The 17,279-nt window shown below is 41.9% G+C and overlaps 1 protein-coding gene across 20 annotated transcripts in view; it reads right to left on the reverse strand.

Moving 5' to 3' along the window:
* The window catches only part of tnika (TRAF2 and NCK interacting kinase a), a 112,753-nt gene that overhangs the window by 35,818 nt on the left and 59,656 nt on the right, over positions 1-17,279 (reverse strand). For all 20 annotated transcript variants that reach the window (XM_050061072.1, XM_050061071.1, XM_050061065.1 and 17 more), the window contains exons 5-13: positions 14,460-14,570; positions 11,509-11,599; positions 10,846-10,976; positions 10,703-10,757; positions 7,453-7,531; positions 7,166-7,341; positions 3,888-3,954; positions 3,595-3,793; positions 1,353-1,469 (exon numbers count right to left, since the gene is read on the reverse strand). In XM_050061072.1, coding sequence (XP_049917029.1) covers positions 1,353-1,469; positions 3,595-3,793; positions 3,888-3,954; positions 7,166-7,341; positions 7,453-7,531; positions 10,703-10,757; positions 10,846-10,976; positions 11,509-11,599; positions 14,460-14,570 — 1,026 coding nt within the window. The remainder of the gene's footprint in view (positions 1-1,352; positions 1,470-3,594; positions 3,794-3,887; positions 3,955-7,165; positions 7,342-7,452; positions 7,532-10,702; positions 10,758-10,845; positions 10,977-11,508; positions 11,600-14,459; positions 14,571-17,279) is intronic.

Genomic DNA, 17,279 nt, shown 5'->3' on the forward strand with positions numbered 1-17,279 from the left:
GGAAATCAAACCCAATTTTGAACTCCTCAAAGCGAAATATAACCAATCTCTAACTGGGCATGATGTGAACAAGGGAGAGCATCAGATTGTTTTAGTGCTTCCCAGTGAAGATGTCCTAACCAGCAAGCCGGCTGAGTAAACTTGCGTCCTTGAAAAACCTCCACTAGCTCTATTTCGGCAAAGATTTGTGTGTCTCCAACCTATTTTTAGAGCAACATCCAGGCATTGTTTAAGCTTGCTCAGGGCTCGATAGGCTCCCTGATTGTTGTTGTATATGTGGACACCTTTTTGGTGCTCCACCCACCAGAGTTTGCTCCCTCGTTGTATGTTAGTTACATCACTACGGCATTCCTCGTAGTGCAAATGCAAACAGAAGCCCTTGAAGGTATGTAGTTTAGTTAGTAGGCAGTTCCTGTCCATCCCCAGAACTGTTTGGTCCGAAACCACCTAGAAACATACTGGGACCCTTACTCAGTCTTTACTTCTTAAAAAGAACCCAAGCTTTAATTTATGAAAAATATTGGATACTGGGGTGCACGTGAAATTTGGGGTTTGGGGTGCTACCCCAGGAAATTTTATTTGTCTTTTCTGCATTGCATTATGGTGGAACATTTGTTTTAGGGGGGACAAATGCACATGTTGTAATTATTGAGGGGTCCACTGCATCCCTGCCGAAATCGACGCCCATGCGCCAGACCTTTCAGCACTATCATACCGATTGGAACTCCTGTATTGTGGCAGACCAGCCATTAGTTGGTGCCTTGTAATATTGGCAGGTAATATTGCCCAGGGCATAACTTGAAGTTTTCATCCTCGGGGAACTGTCGGCACTAAAGGGCAATAACAACTTTTCTGAAACTAATAATCTCATATTACCCAGTCCTTTTATTTGCTTTCAGCCAACCAATCAAGAAAAAAAACATCAGTTTGTTTTAATTCGATTTGATGTAGACCCAAATATGGCTAACAAAGGATGGACTTAATCAGAGAGAGAAAGGAAAGTATTGTTTTTGCATGAAAGATCCAGGAGCTGAGAAGCACAGAAAAACAAAGCATGGTGCCGAGATATCACCGGATTAAAAACGTCCGAGTTCTGTGTGTCTGAAACTGAAATCCTGAGAAAAAAAAAACATGAGGAAAATACGCCATTGATGTAATTTAAGGAGACAAGCAGGATCAGAGTGACTCAGGAAGACAGAGGAAGATGTTGCCATAAAAAGAAACACTAAGTTTAAGGGTAGATGAGGGATTCTGGACTCAAGTTGTCCTCATGTTACATTTCTGTGGCACCATACTGTCTGTCTACATACAGTACGTGTGTTTTAATATAGTATTACAGTAAGCATATGAACCTGTTCTCTCTCTGCATGCCTCCTCTCCTCCTCTCTGCGGAGCTGCTCCATTTCCTCGTAGCGCCTCCTCTGTTCCCTCTCATGCTGTTTCCTCAGCTCGCGCTCTCGCTGCTGCTGCTGTCAGGAGAACGCAAGCACGAGAAGATTCAGGATCACAACACCATGTTTTCACACAAATTAAGAAACTGCGTCTCAGTAGAGATTCTCACACACATGCTGAATCTTTGATATGTGAACTCATTTGATCATCTTTCTTTTTGTTTTTGAATTTCGTTCCTTCCACAGTGTGTCTCGGCTCCTTCTATGAATAATGGAGGGAACTGTTATTGTACATTCACACAGGATACAAACTCGCTCTACGCTACATTTGCTCAAACACACATGTAGAGCCACAGACACTTGGCCCTGAGTGGAAGGGTCATGTTAGTTGAGTCGAGTCATGGTGCTTAGCCGTGCGTCGGGACGCTAACCCTGGTGGGAACCCAGAGAGAGCGCACAGATTATAGGCTAAGGATTTTCTTCTATAAGCCTGCTCTCTGGAACTAAGAGAGGGACACTGGGGAAAGGCTGTGGGTGTGTGTGTGTGTCTGTCTCTGAACCACTCTCCGTCTCTACTGAAGCCTTAACCAAAGGGTGAATGGAAGGTTTTGTAAGTTTAACTGCAAGAATGGAGTGTAAAGTGTAAAGAAGAGAGTATGGACAGCCAAGCAGAGGGCTTCCGCTGGCTCCTGGTGTGTGAATGTAAGTTTGGGCTATCTGTGTTGTATACTCATGTATGTCATATTAGCTGCTGTAGAAAAGTGCATTTCATGGCCGACAAAAACAAATGTGCTACAAAGGCTGAAAAACATTTAAATTAGGAGAACCAAGCTGCAGCTTCAGAAACAATGCCAATTCAAAAAACCCATACAAAAAAATGGCGGCACAGTGGTGCAGTAGTTAGCATTGTTGCCTCACAGCATGAACCCTGGGTGGGGCATTAGAACCCCGGGTTGGGGATGCCCTTCTGTGAGGAGTTTGCATGTTCTCCCGGTGTCAGCGTGGGTTTTCTCCTGGTGCTCCGGCTTCCTCCCACAGTCCAAAGACATGCAGGTTAACTGGTGACTCTAAATTGCCCATAGGTGTGAATGTGAGTGTGAATGGCTGTCTGTCTCTATAGCCCCTTTTACACTGCCAAATTTTCCGCGAATGTTGGGCCGTTTTGCCGGCAAGCAGTTTAGACACACAGAGCCGGATTGGCGAGTTGATCCGAGGTGCCCAATGTTCCGCCTTGTAGGGTAGTCATATTGGCGGAACCCTTTTAGTTTAAAAAGGCCGAGGTGGCCTTCTGCAATGGGAGGGGCTGTTGAAGACTTGTGGGAGGAGCTGTTGATGATGCCGCATGTACGAGCCACTGGCGGTGGATAAACAGGAAGCAGCTGATAGCAGGAATTAGCGAGCAGCTAGTAGCAAGAGGGAAACACAAACCTGACAGACACTGTAAAGATGAGCAACTGGGGAGACAACGAATTGCGCGCCTTCCTTGTCCTCGCAAACGAAGAGGCCATTAACCGTCAGATGACGGGGACGGTGAAGAACGGGCCGACTTACGAGAGAATCGCCGAAGGACTGACTAGCCGCGGCTTCCCTCGGAGCACGTCACTGTTTACGTCACACGCTGAGCTACATGTTTTGTTACTTGCTCACGCCCCCCATTGCCCTGAAAAAGCCACATTTTGTATGAACAAAAGTAGGTAGGCGGCATTTTGCTGCACTCCCCGATTTTGTTTTTATACTGCCAATGCAATGCCAAAGACTGATTGGGCTTTCCTGCAAATTTGCGCAATCCCTGTCTAAAAAGGGCTTAGGTGTCTGCCCTGTGATAGTCTGGCATCCTGTCCAGGGTGTAGAAGGAAAAACAGTGAGTGCTGGATGGGGCAGTGAGTGACAACAACTCCACCCGCATGAAAGAGTTCTGTTTGCGGTGGAAACACTAAACAGATCTAGGGTCTAGGTACCATGTCTGAAGGGTTACTTTTGGTTCCAAAGGAACCATACCGAAAGTGTTTGGTGGAAACAGGGCTTTTCTCAATTGCAGCACATTTCCACTGTTGCATTTGTTTTGGATTTTCATAGGTGTTTCTGAAATAGCAGTACGTTTCTCCTAATTGAAATGCTTTGGATCGTTGTGACTCGTTCACCCTTGTCATCCACAGTACAAAGGTCGTGGTTAATGTCCCTTCCTTCACCTCCTCCAGCTTACCTCCTCCAGCCGCCTCCTCTGCTCCTTCTGCTCCTCGATGCGTTTCTGTCTCTCAGCCAACAGTAAGCGCTTGTGCTCCTCGTTCTGCTGCTGCTCCAGCTGCTGCCGCCGCTGTGCTTCCGAACGCTCCTTATTGGCCAGCTGGAGGCGCAGGAAGTCCCGCCTCAGGGTCGACTCTCCGGGGATGTTGATGATGGAGCTGCGTGGGGGATTGGTGAGAAGGCAGAATGGTTTTAAATTAGTGAAGAGATGTCAAATGTGATTTGGGAAGAAAAGGTTGTGTTTGTACTGACCTTGGTTCACCCATGTCTCTTTCTTCATCCTCCTCTTCGCTGCCACTGTACTCATATTCTGTCTCATCTGATGGAAAGAGAAAAAAGTAAAAGAATAAAAACCATAGAAAAGAATAAAACTTAAGCATGCAAGGTAATAACCAGCAGAGAGCAAAGCCATTCCACTTAACGTTTTTCATTTTTCACTTGAACTACCTTTGTTCATTGCTAAACTGCTCACGATTCTGGCATTCCCAGATTCTCACTCCTTCAAGGCATCTTCTTTTAGACGCTTTGAATAACAGTATAAATTGTAATTTTACTGTGTGTAGCGAGGTGGAGAACATTAGCTCGGAGCTCTTTCAGTCAAACGGGGCTTAAAGCATAACGGTTGTAGAAGAGGCCCGGCTCTTCCTGAGACACATCCACACAGACCTGTCCTCCGAATGTGACAAAGTGACAGCTGGAGAAAGCCACAGTCTCTACAATGACGAGACATTTCTATACATCATCACGACGTCCGCCCTGCAGTACGTTGTTTCTTGAAGCGGTTAATGTGGTTCTCACTGACGCAGTCCTGTGTGCGAGTGTCAGTCCATCACTCAGACTGGGTGTGTTTGTGTGTTGTGGTGGAGTGGAGTCTGCCACTTTTATTTCCTGCCGCCCTGTGACAGCACGCGTGTGTGAGAATTCGTCTGTGTGTCTGAAAGTGTATTGCATCCACCCCTGCAACCTTGCAGACTTTTTTTTTCTGAGTACAATGAGTGCGTATCTATGTGTGTATTTGTGTGTGTGTGACAGCACTTCCGAAATCAAACCCTGTTTCTGATACTATTTGTGGTTTTCAGTAATGGCCATTCAGTGTAGGGCTGAGGTGAGAAAATCAAATGCCACAATATTTTTAACCAATTACCTCATTATCGATATTGTGATGATAGCGTAGAGCCTTGTACTGTACGGAAAAAAGGTTTGATGTTTTATGGTGGGCGGAGCTTAGTTGGAGGCAAAACAATCCTCCACAGACATTAGTTAGCGCTGGCTAGCAAGTTCTGTTGGCTTGTTTTAGACAATGGAGGAAGATGATACAAGTGGTGCATTCAGAAATACTCATTCTGAGTGTCGGAGTGCACTCTGGCAAAAACTGGACTGTTCGGTTATCCAGAGCACTGCACTCTTGGCACTCTGTCTGGGGAGACGGAGCAGCAGAGCACCAAGCAGAGTGAATGTGTGATTAACTTAACCGTTCGTTCATACCTCTAGAAATATATAACTCTGTTTCTTCGACCAACAGGGCTCTCATTTTAGTGTAGAGTGTCAGACTGAATTTACGAATGCACCATGTCAGGTCACTCACTGTCCAGGACTGCGAGTGTTACTTGAATAAGACTGTCCGACCCGTATGCTCTCACTCAGTGGATGGATGAAGTCACAGGAAGCTTTGTGGTTGATTACTATGTCAATGTTACAAAGGAGGACATCACTTGAACAGTTTCCTCCAGTTTGTTTTGCTATCGAAGCTAACGTTAGCTAATGCGCTAAAAAGTTAGCATTAGAGAGAAATCCAATATTCCTCTTAATACCTCCCCAATGTCTGATGAGGTGGACATGATAACCCTTAATGCACATAACGTTATTCATCCCTACAACAGGAAATACTTTTTCCCTAACCTGATATGAAGTGTGTGCTGCACATGTGAGCATTTTTGATAATCGTCTCCGTCCAGTTCTTTCGTCTTATCACATTTAACCATAGTTGTCTTTGTTTTTGTTGACCGGCACTGGCGGCTGGTTTGCGATTACATTTAAGTTTTGAGTCATGACTCCTTCTATTCTGGCTCCCAATAACACAACAAGACGATATTTTAAGACTCCTATGTAGCCCACAGCCCTGTGGTGGAGAGTCGCGTTGCCTTCAGCTAATGAAATGCCATTATTGTGATGTCGGCAATAAAAGGGTCTATAGGGTTGGCTATTGATGCTTCTGTTAAATAATCATCAGTACTGTGGGTATAATGACTATGTATGTAAAGACAAAAACTAGAGCAGCTAGAATCACTTTATAGTAATGCAGCCTTTAAAACCAGGAATGGAGAACACTTTTGATATTTGTTCTCGTATCATTATATTTATATAATATTGATCCACTGTCCAGCCTTAATTCAACTTATTTAGATTCTGTAATTACCTGTCTATATATTAGTTTTCTTATTAGTGGCGGAGTCCGCCACTCGCATGCGGGATTCAAACTGCCTTCACGGTTACAATGAATTCACTAGAAAGGAATTCATGAATTAATGAATGTATGCAATTCAGCATTAACATTTTAATTCTATCTCAATCATATCAGCATGTACTTACTTACCTACAGCCATATCAAAGCTATATTAAAGTTCTAGTGTGGAGGATTTAGTGGCATGTAGCGCTGAGGTCGCAGAACGGAAACCTTTCCTGTGTGCCAAGAGCATAGGACCGTGATACTCTACTTACAGCCCATGGGCCAAATCCGGCCTGTGATAGGTAGCCAGGTGGCCCACAAAACCATTTTCTAATTCATGAAGAACGTAAATTGATTCACTTTGGGGGATTCTTCTAGTACTTCCATTGTAAATAAGGTACAAGAGCGCACAGAAAGGACACCCAGACAGAGTCCTCAAATCCTAGAAATACCCCTGCATACACCTGACCTATATGGTTGCTGCAACTGGCCCCTAGCCTCTTGTCAATTTGCCAAAGTTTCCCCATGGAAAGCAACTGAGTATCCCTGGTGCCTATCTACAATGGAAGGATCAATTTGTTCAATGGAACAATACAAAAAACTACAATGGCTGACGTGAAAATGCAGATGGCCCTATGTAGAGCCAGTGTTTGGTTTGTCTGTTCCGTAAAGCAACATGGAGGACACGCTCCATATGTATGTGTCCATAGTGATGAACATTATATACAACTTCTTCCAATAGATACGCCTAAATCCTTCACTAGACCTTTAAACGTCACAAACACATGTATTTGTCATTTATGTTAAGCTTGACAATAATTTTGTTCCAATTTTAGTGTTACATAATCCAAAGAAACATATTGAGTAAGAACCACTATGAGTCAGTGTTGTGATATACAGTTTTATCATTGCAGAGGAAATTCTCCTTTAATGTCAGCTAACTCCTGCCAGCTGCCATCTATCAAGCAGAACTACTTAATAAATCAGTCGCCCCACCTCCTCCGCCATGTGTGTGTAAATCTACATGTCCATCTGCGTTTCAATCCATACCGACACGCCTACATCCCACGTGTTGTTTCCTCACCTCTCTCTCCCCTCTTCTTCTTTGTGCGGTCGATGTGGTCCTTCAGCTGGATGCGGATCTGCCTCTCGTTGGGCAGGTCCCTGATGAACGGGTGTTTGAGGAGCTGCTCCGTGCTGGGTCTCTGGCTGTGGCTCTTCACCAGACAGCTCTCTATGAACGACTGGAACTTCTTCGACCTGAAACCACAAACACACACACCAAAGAAGCAAATGAAAAACCGAGTTGTAATCAAGTGCACGTCTGAGCTGATTATCCTGCCTTTGATAGTAAGAAAGACACACACTCACCACTTCTTTGACTTGAGTCTCGGTGCAGGGTTGCGCGGGATGAGGAAGAGGGCTCTCATTGGGTGCATGTCACACAGCGCTAAAGAGTCAGACATCAAGAACCAAACATGGGTGAGTCAGGGTAAGTGGGCCTCATTCACTAATGTCTTCTTAGGTTTTTTAAGTTTGTTCTTGAGAAAGAAAACAGAATTTAAAAGAGAAGCCGAGAGAATTAAAGTCAAGAATGTCCAAATTAAAGTCTATAGAGGGAGGAGCACCAGACTCAACATGACTTTTCATATTTATTCAACACATAAAAAACACAATGCTATGACCTATTTAGTGAACACTGTATCCAGAGAGAGCACATGACTGATGAGGAAAATAAAATGATTCAATCTTAAATCTGAGGCCAAAACATACTGCCAGAAATATAATTTACATCCATGTCTGTGAAAACATGGATGCGTCACACACATCTTTCCCTCAGCAGCACAGAAGATCAGCACAGTGTCAAGGTGGACACCAAAGATAAGCATCACCAATTCAGTATCTGACCAAATGTGTTCCTGTCTGTTTCTGAGTTATGGCGTTTAATAATGGCCAGAAAAGTGTCACTATGATGTCACGTTGAAGCTGACCTTTGACCTTTTGTATGTAAAATGTCATCACATAATTTCATCCTCTTAGACATTTGTGTGAAATTTTGTCATAATTAGGGTATAAATTCTTGAGTTATGGCCGAAAACATGTTTTGTGAGGTCACAGTGACCTTGACCTTTGACCACCAAAATCTAATCAGTGTCTAATCAGTTTGACCTTTTGGATATAAAATGTCACCTTGTCATCATTTTATTCTGTTAGACATTTGTGTGAAAGTTGTTATAAACAGTGTATGAATTCTTGCGTTATGGCCGAAAACGTGTTTTGTGAGGTCACAGTGACCTTGACCTTCAGCAACCAAATTCTTATCAGTTCATTCTTGAGTCCAAGTGAACAGTTGAATGAAATTAAGTTATTAAATTAAGGAAACTGGGCATTCTTGAGATGTTGCGTTCACAAGCATGAGACAGATGCAGGGTCACAGTGACCTTGACCTCTGACCCATAACCACCAAAATCTAGTTAGTTCATTGACCTCTGACCCATAACCACCAAAATCTAGTTAGTTCATTCTTGAGTCCAAGTGGACGTTTGAACGAAATTAATTAATTAAATTAAGGAAACTGGGCGTTCTTGAGATGTTGCGCTCACAAGAATGAGACAGATGCAGGGTCACAGTGACCTTGACCTTTGACCCATAATCACCAAAATCTAGTTATTACATTCTTGAGTCCAAGTAGACCTTTGAACGAAATTAATTAATTAAATTAAGGAAACTGGGCGTTCTTGAGATGTTGCGCTCACAAGCATGAGACAGATGCAGGGTCACAGTTGAGATGTTGCGCTCACAAGCATGAGACAGATGCAGGGTCACAGTGACCTTGACCTTTGACCCATGACCACCAAAATCTAGTTAGTTCATTCTTGAGTCCAAGTGGACCTTTGAACGAAATTAATTAATTAAATCAAGGAAACTGGGTGTTCTTGAGATGTTGCGCTCACAAGCATGAGACAGATGCAGGGTCACAGTGACCTTGACCTTTGACCCATAACCACCAAAGTCTAGTTAGTTCATTCTTGAGTCCAAGTGGACGTTTGAATGAAATTAATTAATTAAATTAAGGAAACTGAGCGTTCTTGAGATGTTGCGTTCACAAGCATGAGACAGATGCAGGTTCGCAGTGACCTTGACCTTTAACCCATAACCACCAAAATCTAGTTAGTTCATTCTTGAGTCCAAGTGGACGTTCGTGCCAAATTCGGAGAAATTTTTCCCTCAAGGTTTTCTTTACATATTGTGTCACAAGAATGTGAAAGACAGATGGATGGTCAGACAACCCGAGAACACACTGCCTTTGGCCACATCTATCCCCAGAGCAGAGACATGGACATATAATAAATGACTACTGACTACTATATGATTCAACTGAAAGCGCAATAACTGTTATTCTGAACAAACATTTTAGAACTCAAATGTGCGTATATATGCTTTGCGTAGCTTTTGTTCTTACCTGAAAACAAATCGCCAAAAAGAAAACAGAATGTTCATATTTAAGTGTTTTATGAACAAACTTCTTCTCAAGAACAGTTGGTGAATGAGGCCCAGTGTTTCTAACTAATTGTGCAGAACATTATCGTGGCACATAGTCAAAGCCAGCTGGAGTTAGTCCTCCCCTGATCAATATACACTGTCGATACTGATAACAATCTATTAGATCTACACACACACATACAGGTAGATCTTGTCTTCTTGTACAACACCTACGTCTGTTATCCATCTCACAAAGTGGCATTTGTGCATGTACTACTAATGTAATTGGTTATTTAGGATCTTTAATGTTCAAATCTTACAAAGTCAGAGACCAGAATAAAACATGTGACTAACAACTGTCATCATTACTAGCATCTTCTTTAACGTGATTACTTTGTCTTTACTAAGGCAACATTTATAGTAGGACTGAACAATTTAAAAAGGTAACATTAAAATGATTATGGTGTGATCTTTACGAGGATCTGCGCCAACACAGATGTCTTCCTTAGTCTGCAGAATATGATGTGTAGGTCAGGACATCTCTGCAGCACGATATTACTTCATTTAAAATGGTATTTTGACACACATTTCGCCTCCAACAAATATCGAGCCTCCTGCAATTTGAAAATTGCAGAAGGCCATATTGTGATTTTAATAAAATCTTGATTAATTATTCAGCCCTAATCCATGTATGTGCAACACCCAAATTACACAGTGAAATATTTTCATCCAGTTAGAGATCTTCTTCCAAACTGCAGCAGAGACTGACACTAGACTAGAGCCTAACGACCTTGACAAGACTAAGTGATGTCCTTCATGATTACTGCCAATTACCGACCGCAGCTCGGGCAGACTTTCACCACAAGTTTCTTTTTTACTGAGCCAAAATCATAATCATCATAATGACTGTGAGTAACCTCGATAGGACTTAAGTAATAAATGGAAAGGATTGAAAAAAGCAGAAGTAATTTGACAACCAATTTTATATCCGCTCCTCGGCCTTCATTAAAATTATGGCTCTGGATGAGTCGCGCTGATCTGGACTGAAAAAAACGACCCTTGATTACAGTGATCTACTGTATAAGCGCTAAGAAATGATGTGTAGCAGAGGTATGTGTGTTATTGACTGGGTACGTACGTGGCGCTCCTTCCGCCATCTCTATTGCTGTGATTCCCAGCGACCATAAATCACTCTGTAATGACAGAGACACGGCGGATTAACACTCAAGATGATCAGAAAAAGCACAGACATCTCCAGCGGATGGGAGGTTGCTGAGGCACCTTGAAGTCGTACGTGGCGTCGGGGTTCTCGTCACAGGCGATAACCTCTGGTGCCATCCAATATGGCGTCCCGATAAACGTGTTCCTCCGTCCTACCGTTCTGTCCAGCTGGGCTGAAACACCAAAGTCCACTGCAGGGCAAATACACACACACACACACAAACACAATACATCAGGGTACAGTCTGCAGTTTACTTAAATCTTTGTTTTTCACTGTGTGTGTGTGTGTGTGTGTGGACCGACACCAGTGGGCTTTACTAAATTCCATAATGGACTCTAAGCAGGAACAAATTGCCCAACCTGCAGTAGCTTGCCCAATTTACAAACACACACACACACACACACACACACACACACACACACACACACACACACACACACACACACACACTTTATAATCCCCTCCCCACTGGGCTTTAGGGGGAGAGCAAGCAGGACAGAAAGAGAGTCCCTTCTTCAGCAGTCCGCACCATGAACAGTGGCAGAGCTACAGAGAGATGAGTAGGCTGGTATTCAGCATAAAAGAAGAAAGAAAAGCCTCACACACACACACACACACAAGCAAACACACACACACCTCTGAGCCATCTGAAACGTTATACCTCCTCCTGCCCTCCCAATCCTAAAGCCGTTTTGTCAAGTGGGGTTGGATGACAGACTGACCTAGTTTGACCTCTGCGTTCTCAGTCAGCAGGACGTTCTGTCCCTTGATGTCTCTGTGGATGACCTTGTGCTGATGGAGATGAGTCAGACCCTGCAGACAGCGACAGAGACACACAGTGAAGGAACGCCGCTGCAGCAATGAGCCAAGTCATGATTATTATTATTATTGTTTTCAAGTATGTATAAAGAGCTAATTTCCAAAAGGAAGCAGCTATAGTTGCTACTGTGCAGCTGACCTTGACCTCTGACCTCCCTGTGCATAAAAAAGACTCAGGGAAAAAGTCTTACGAGTAGATTGTCTGAGAAGTCGATGTAGAAACAAAGTACACTGCCTACAATTCATTATTTCGAGCAAAGCCTGTCTGTACAGGAGGATTAAAATTTAAAGAAAAATGTGATATTAGGGATGTCACCTCTCATCAATCAAAAAGAATTTGGAAAATAAATGTATGCCATGGTCTCTCGCTAGCATAATTAAATTTTTTGTACTTTAAATCCAAGCAAAATACAATTAGCGTCAGGTGTTTATGCTTTTAAAGTTTATTAAATCGTATTTAAAGGAATACTCTCATTCCCAAATGACCATTTGAATATCAATTAATCGTCCTGTGTTAAATTAATGGAAAAATCTTTGTTTTTCTCGTATGCTTCCACGGTGAACGAAAAATCCAAAAACGGAAAAAAAATCTTCATGAATTTAAGTGATCAGGGTCCACAGGAAAACTATATCAAAACATCCATTTACAAACTCTCACAACTTGTGCAGTATAATCCAAGTCTCATATATCAAGCTGTATGCTCAGTACATCCCAAACAGACAGCCCTTCCCCACAGCAAACTGGACTGAACGTCAAAGCCAAACTCACATCAGTTGGTTTGTTTGTGTTACTATGTGTATTTGGTGAATCCAATCTAATCCTTCTAAAGACCAAAGTGAGACAATTACACAAACAAAATAACGGAATGAGGCAGCAGCAGACCAGTGGTTCCTGTGTTCAATGAGGTAAATTCACAGTTTTTTTTGTCAATGGAGTCTGGCTTTGAAGAGACCACAGATATGTTTCTCTTTGAATTCAGTTCCTTGTCAGAGAGGGCTGTCTGTCTGGGATATATTGAGCATACCACTGGATAAATGAGACTTGGATTAAATTGCAGGAGTTGAAAACAAATGTTTGTATACATAGTTTTGCTTTTACTTCATCATGAAATTTAGCAATTTGTGCACTTTGTTCACCGGAGCCGTGCAAGAAAAACGTTTTATCTTTTTAAACAGAAATTTGGGGTGAGTTATGTAGGGCGCTTTCACACCTGCCCTGTTTGGTTCGGTTCAGTCGAACTCAAGTTTGTTTGCCCCCTAGGTGCGGTTTGTTTGGGCAGGTGTGAACACAGCAACCAGACCAAGACCTTCTTGAAGAGTTGGTCTCGGTCCGGTTACAAACGAACTCTGGTGTGGTTCGTTTGTGGTGAGAACGTGTTCCGACCTGGATCTGAACCAACTGCAGTCACATGACACATTGTTTGGGTTAAACATGAGCATGTTACAGTCCTGGAGGATTATTAATGTGCACCTCCTCCTGTACTGCCTTAATATGCACATTCAGCACATCCAATGCATCAAAACATTGTTTTCTAGTTGGAGCCGCGCCTCGTTTTCAAACTGTATGGTTTGACTAAAATGAACAATGACAGCAATATAGTCCACGATGAGCAGCGCTAAAATCAACCTGCGTAGTTGTCCCTCCATTGTGACATTAGAAAGTGTCACATTTATCTTGCAAGTGTACTCTTCTTCAACGTTTTGTTTACTTCCTGGATTTTTCCTGCATGGAAATTCTGACCAATCAAGAGCAGCTTTCTCACACAAGATATTTGATCTGGTACGCTTGTAAATGCTGCCGTGAGAACATGAACCAACTCTAGGCAATTAGGCAATTTTGTAATAAAATTAGTCCTTGATTCGGACCAAAGCAAGACAACTCTAGGTCTCAAATGGTCATTTGAAGGGTAAAGTGAAATCTCTTGTATTGACTTTAAAGCGATTGAACTTAAGTAAAAGACAAAAAAAAAAGAGAGAAAATCAGGAACCTAAAAATGTGAAAAGGGACAAAGGGAAGACAGGAAACAGAAAAGGACAAGATAAAAAAAAAACTCTGTATAAGAAAGACAAAGATGAAGAAGACAGAGACAAAATGTGAGGGGACAGACGTGCACAGGAAGAAACAAGACCAAATCACAGCAGGACGAGAGGAAGCGAGAGCACCAAATAAGATGAGAGATGAGGGGTGAAAAAGAAATAAAAGTGGATGAAAGGAAATCATTGTTGCCTCAGTTCAGAGCAGCTCTGTGTATAACTGACTCTGTTTGAGGCTATAGCCCTCAGCACTGAAAAAAACCTTGCACAATAACAGATAGTGGAAATAAGCTGTGGGGGGGGGGTGACTGCGATTTCCCATGAAGATTCACTTCATTGTTCTATAACTCTCCAACACACAGATACAATGGAACACAAACAACTGGTGATCGCTATCAAGGAACGGGTCAACTGGAAAACACAGATGACTGAGTACAGTGAGGAGAAGCTATATAACATTAAATTGGAGTTAAACGAAGGCCAAATCTGTTGCCTCATCATGTTCAATATATATGTTCCCATTCTTTATCTGTTATTTGTATTTCTAACTCTCCTTTTTCTTCATGATATTTGTTGTTTTTGTAGAATGTCTAGTCATTCTTGAGGAGCATCGACTGAGAAACAAACAACTGACTCCTGTGAAGAGCAATTTTAGATCATCACACAGCTGTTTTTGTTCTCACAGCTCCCAAAATATCATTCGCACATTCAGAAAGAAAACATCATCAAGGATCTCTCTCTGTTTCTTCGTACAGTAATTGCTTACTCACAGAGGATGGGCGGAGGACTGAAACAGTGACTCAACATCGTGGACACTCACCCTGAGAATCTCTCGGCAGATGTAAGCGGTCCACTCCTCTTTCAGAGAGTTGCCCTTGGTGTTCTTGATCAAGTCTGTCACCGAGCCGGCTCCGCAGAACTCCATGACCAGCTAGAAGATATAAAAGGCTGGTTACTGACTGTTCGGGAAAAGGAGGCAACTTGGTCCAGGATCTGTTTCAAACAAGACAGTAACTTCCATAAAGTAGCCGAACTTGTTGAGATAACCAGAAAGGTAGTTAACAATCTTATGTATGTATTCATGTATGCACAGTGCTTTGTGGGAATCTTTTCCATAAACATTTGTTCTTAGTCAAATAATCAAAGTACTACAACCCAACAGATACATCGACAGACCGATACCATGTGCCAATACCAGGTTATCAGAGATATATAAGTTCTGGTGTGTATTTTTGTAAGAATCCACGGATCCAGGATACGATATTATCATGATACTTGAGTCACGATACAATATCATTGTGATTTTAAATATGTTGCGATATGCTGAGTATTGCAATAAAATATATTGTGATATAATGGAATTCATTACCTTTTCATCAGCTGTCAATTATGCCCCCTTTGTCAACATCGGTTTTATCAATAGTTTTCAGTCTGTTCATCTAATTTCAGCCACTCTTCTGCAACAGCAAAATGTATCTAATGGACTGAATAAGCAATTGATTATTTTATTCAAGTAGGCTACCTAAAGTTTAATTTGTATTTATAATATTAACAATTTATATAATAATAAAAAAACGACACTTGGCGCTGTATGACGATACAATATTGGCACGCAAAAATATCGCGATACTATGCTGTATCGTTTTATTCCCCCACCCCAGTAGATATGCATTTTTTTTTTTAAATGTACAAAGTAATTTTGAGTAATTTGCTTAATTTTTTTCTTGATTGAAGTTTGATATATTTTTGTGTTTTTATAATTTTATTGTTTAAACCTCCACAAACGTTACAGCTCCAAACTTCCTAATTCTTACATCTACCATTACTGTCATCTTTAAGGGAAGGGCTGGATTATGAATCAATCATATTACTGAGTAATTGATTAATTGTTTGGTCCATAAAAATATGAATTACAGTGAAAAATTAATTAATCAACTAATCAATGCATCTGAAAACAACCGTCACTGTTCAACTGTAAAATACTTAAACAGAGTAGGGCCGCAACTGAAGATTATTTTCATCAATTAATCTTTCAATTTTTGAAATGTTAAAAAAAATGAGAAAAATGCTCATTAAAATTTCCCAGAACTCAAAGTGACATATTGAAAAGGCTTCTTTTGTCCAACCAACAGTCCACAGACTCCTTATTTACTATCATACATGACAAAGAAAAGCAGCAAATTCTTACATTTAAAAAGCTGGCACCAGTACGTGCTTGACATTTTTGGTTGAAAAATAACTAAAGCCATTAATCAACTATCAAAATATTTAGCAATTAATTTTCTTTTGATAGACTAATCGATTAATTGGCTAATTATTACAGCTCAATAACTGAGACATAATTTTATTACAAAAAAACATTCTCTGATATCATTATCTCCACCAGTGAAAGCCTGGAGTGGATTATGTATCTGGTCCAGTGTGTGAGCAAGTGTATATGTGTTTGAGTGTGTGTCTGTCTCTATCTGTCTGCAGCTAATCTCGAGTACTGATGGACCAATAAGCCTCACATTTTGAGTGCACATTTGTGATTGTATCCTCAAGGACCTCTTGTGGTTGCAGTGATTCATAATTGCTACAAAACCTGTTTTATTTACTGTTTTATATCGTCACTGACTGCTGACTCCTCATTTCTCTTAATCAGCCGGCAGGGCCTGCAACTGACACTGATATCATCTCAGCTGGAAACAACAAGCTTTACCACTCATTGTGGCTCAAAAACTGACATTTATAGATGAGTTCGGTCTCATTTTAAAGTGGAGCATCTGCAGATTAATTCCAAACCTGATAAGTTATGATCCACTAAAGTCAGGCATGTCAGAAGATTTTTTGGCCCACATTTTTTTGTTATCTCTGCCACCATGTTGACACACCAGCGCTGCAGCGGTATGGCACATCAAGTGATGCACCTAGCATCATCACCCACTAATTAACCTTGATTTCTCACCCTATGAGCCGATCTCCAGAGCTATGACTCGTCAGGCAATATCTTTTCGGCCGTTGTCTCAATAATGACGGGATTGTGGGTCATTTAGCTCGGGATATTTCTCAACCTCAACAACGAGTCTCTCCATCTATTCTTCGTCACACTTGAGACACAGCAAAAGCAACAGAGCTCTCTTTATGCATCAATGGTGAGGAGAGGAGTCGAGCTGCTACAGGAGCAGAGAAAAAGAGCTGCTACGGAGGCTAGTATGTACAAACAGAGAGTGAGTCAGGGGGCAGTGAGGCTGGAAATAGGACAGTGGCGTGAAGTGCCACAGGGTAGTGTGTCCAGGAGCGCCGACGTGTGTCTAGCCACCACCAGTGTGGGGTTGTACATTGAAAATAATGGGGGTGTATTTCTGACAGACAGCGTTTGCTGCCACTGTGTTTTGGCCTTAAAGGATAACTTCGGTATTTTTCAACCTGGGCCCTATTTCCCCATGTGTATGTGTGCGTATGATTCATAGGTACAACTCTAAAACGGTAACGGGGGCAAATGCGTCCCGTATAAGTTTGCGCATTAAAAGTGCTTTTTTTCGCCACTGACCGGTTCAGATCGCCAGTGCTATCTCTGTAAATAGCATACTAAGCGTTTCCCTTACCTCTGGGCTGTGTGTGACATCATCTCGCGAGAGCTTTGCTTGTTGCCGGAAGA

The sequence above is a fragment of the Epinephelus moara genome, chromosome 14 (assembly GCF_006386435.1).
Source record: "Epinephelus moara isolate mb chromosome 14, YSFRI_EMoa_1.0, whole genome shotgun sequence".
Lineage (NCBI taxonomy): Eukaryota > Metazoa > Chordata > Actinopteri > Perciformes > Serranidae > Epinephelus > Epinephelus moara.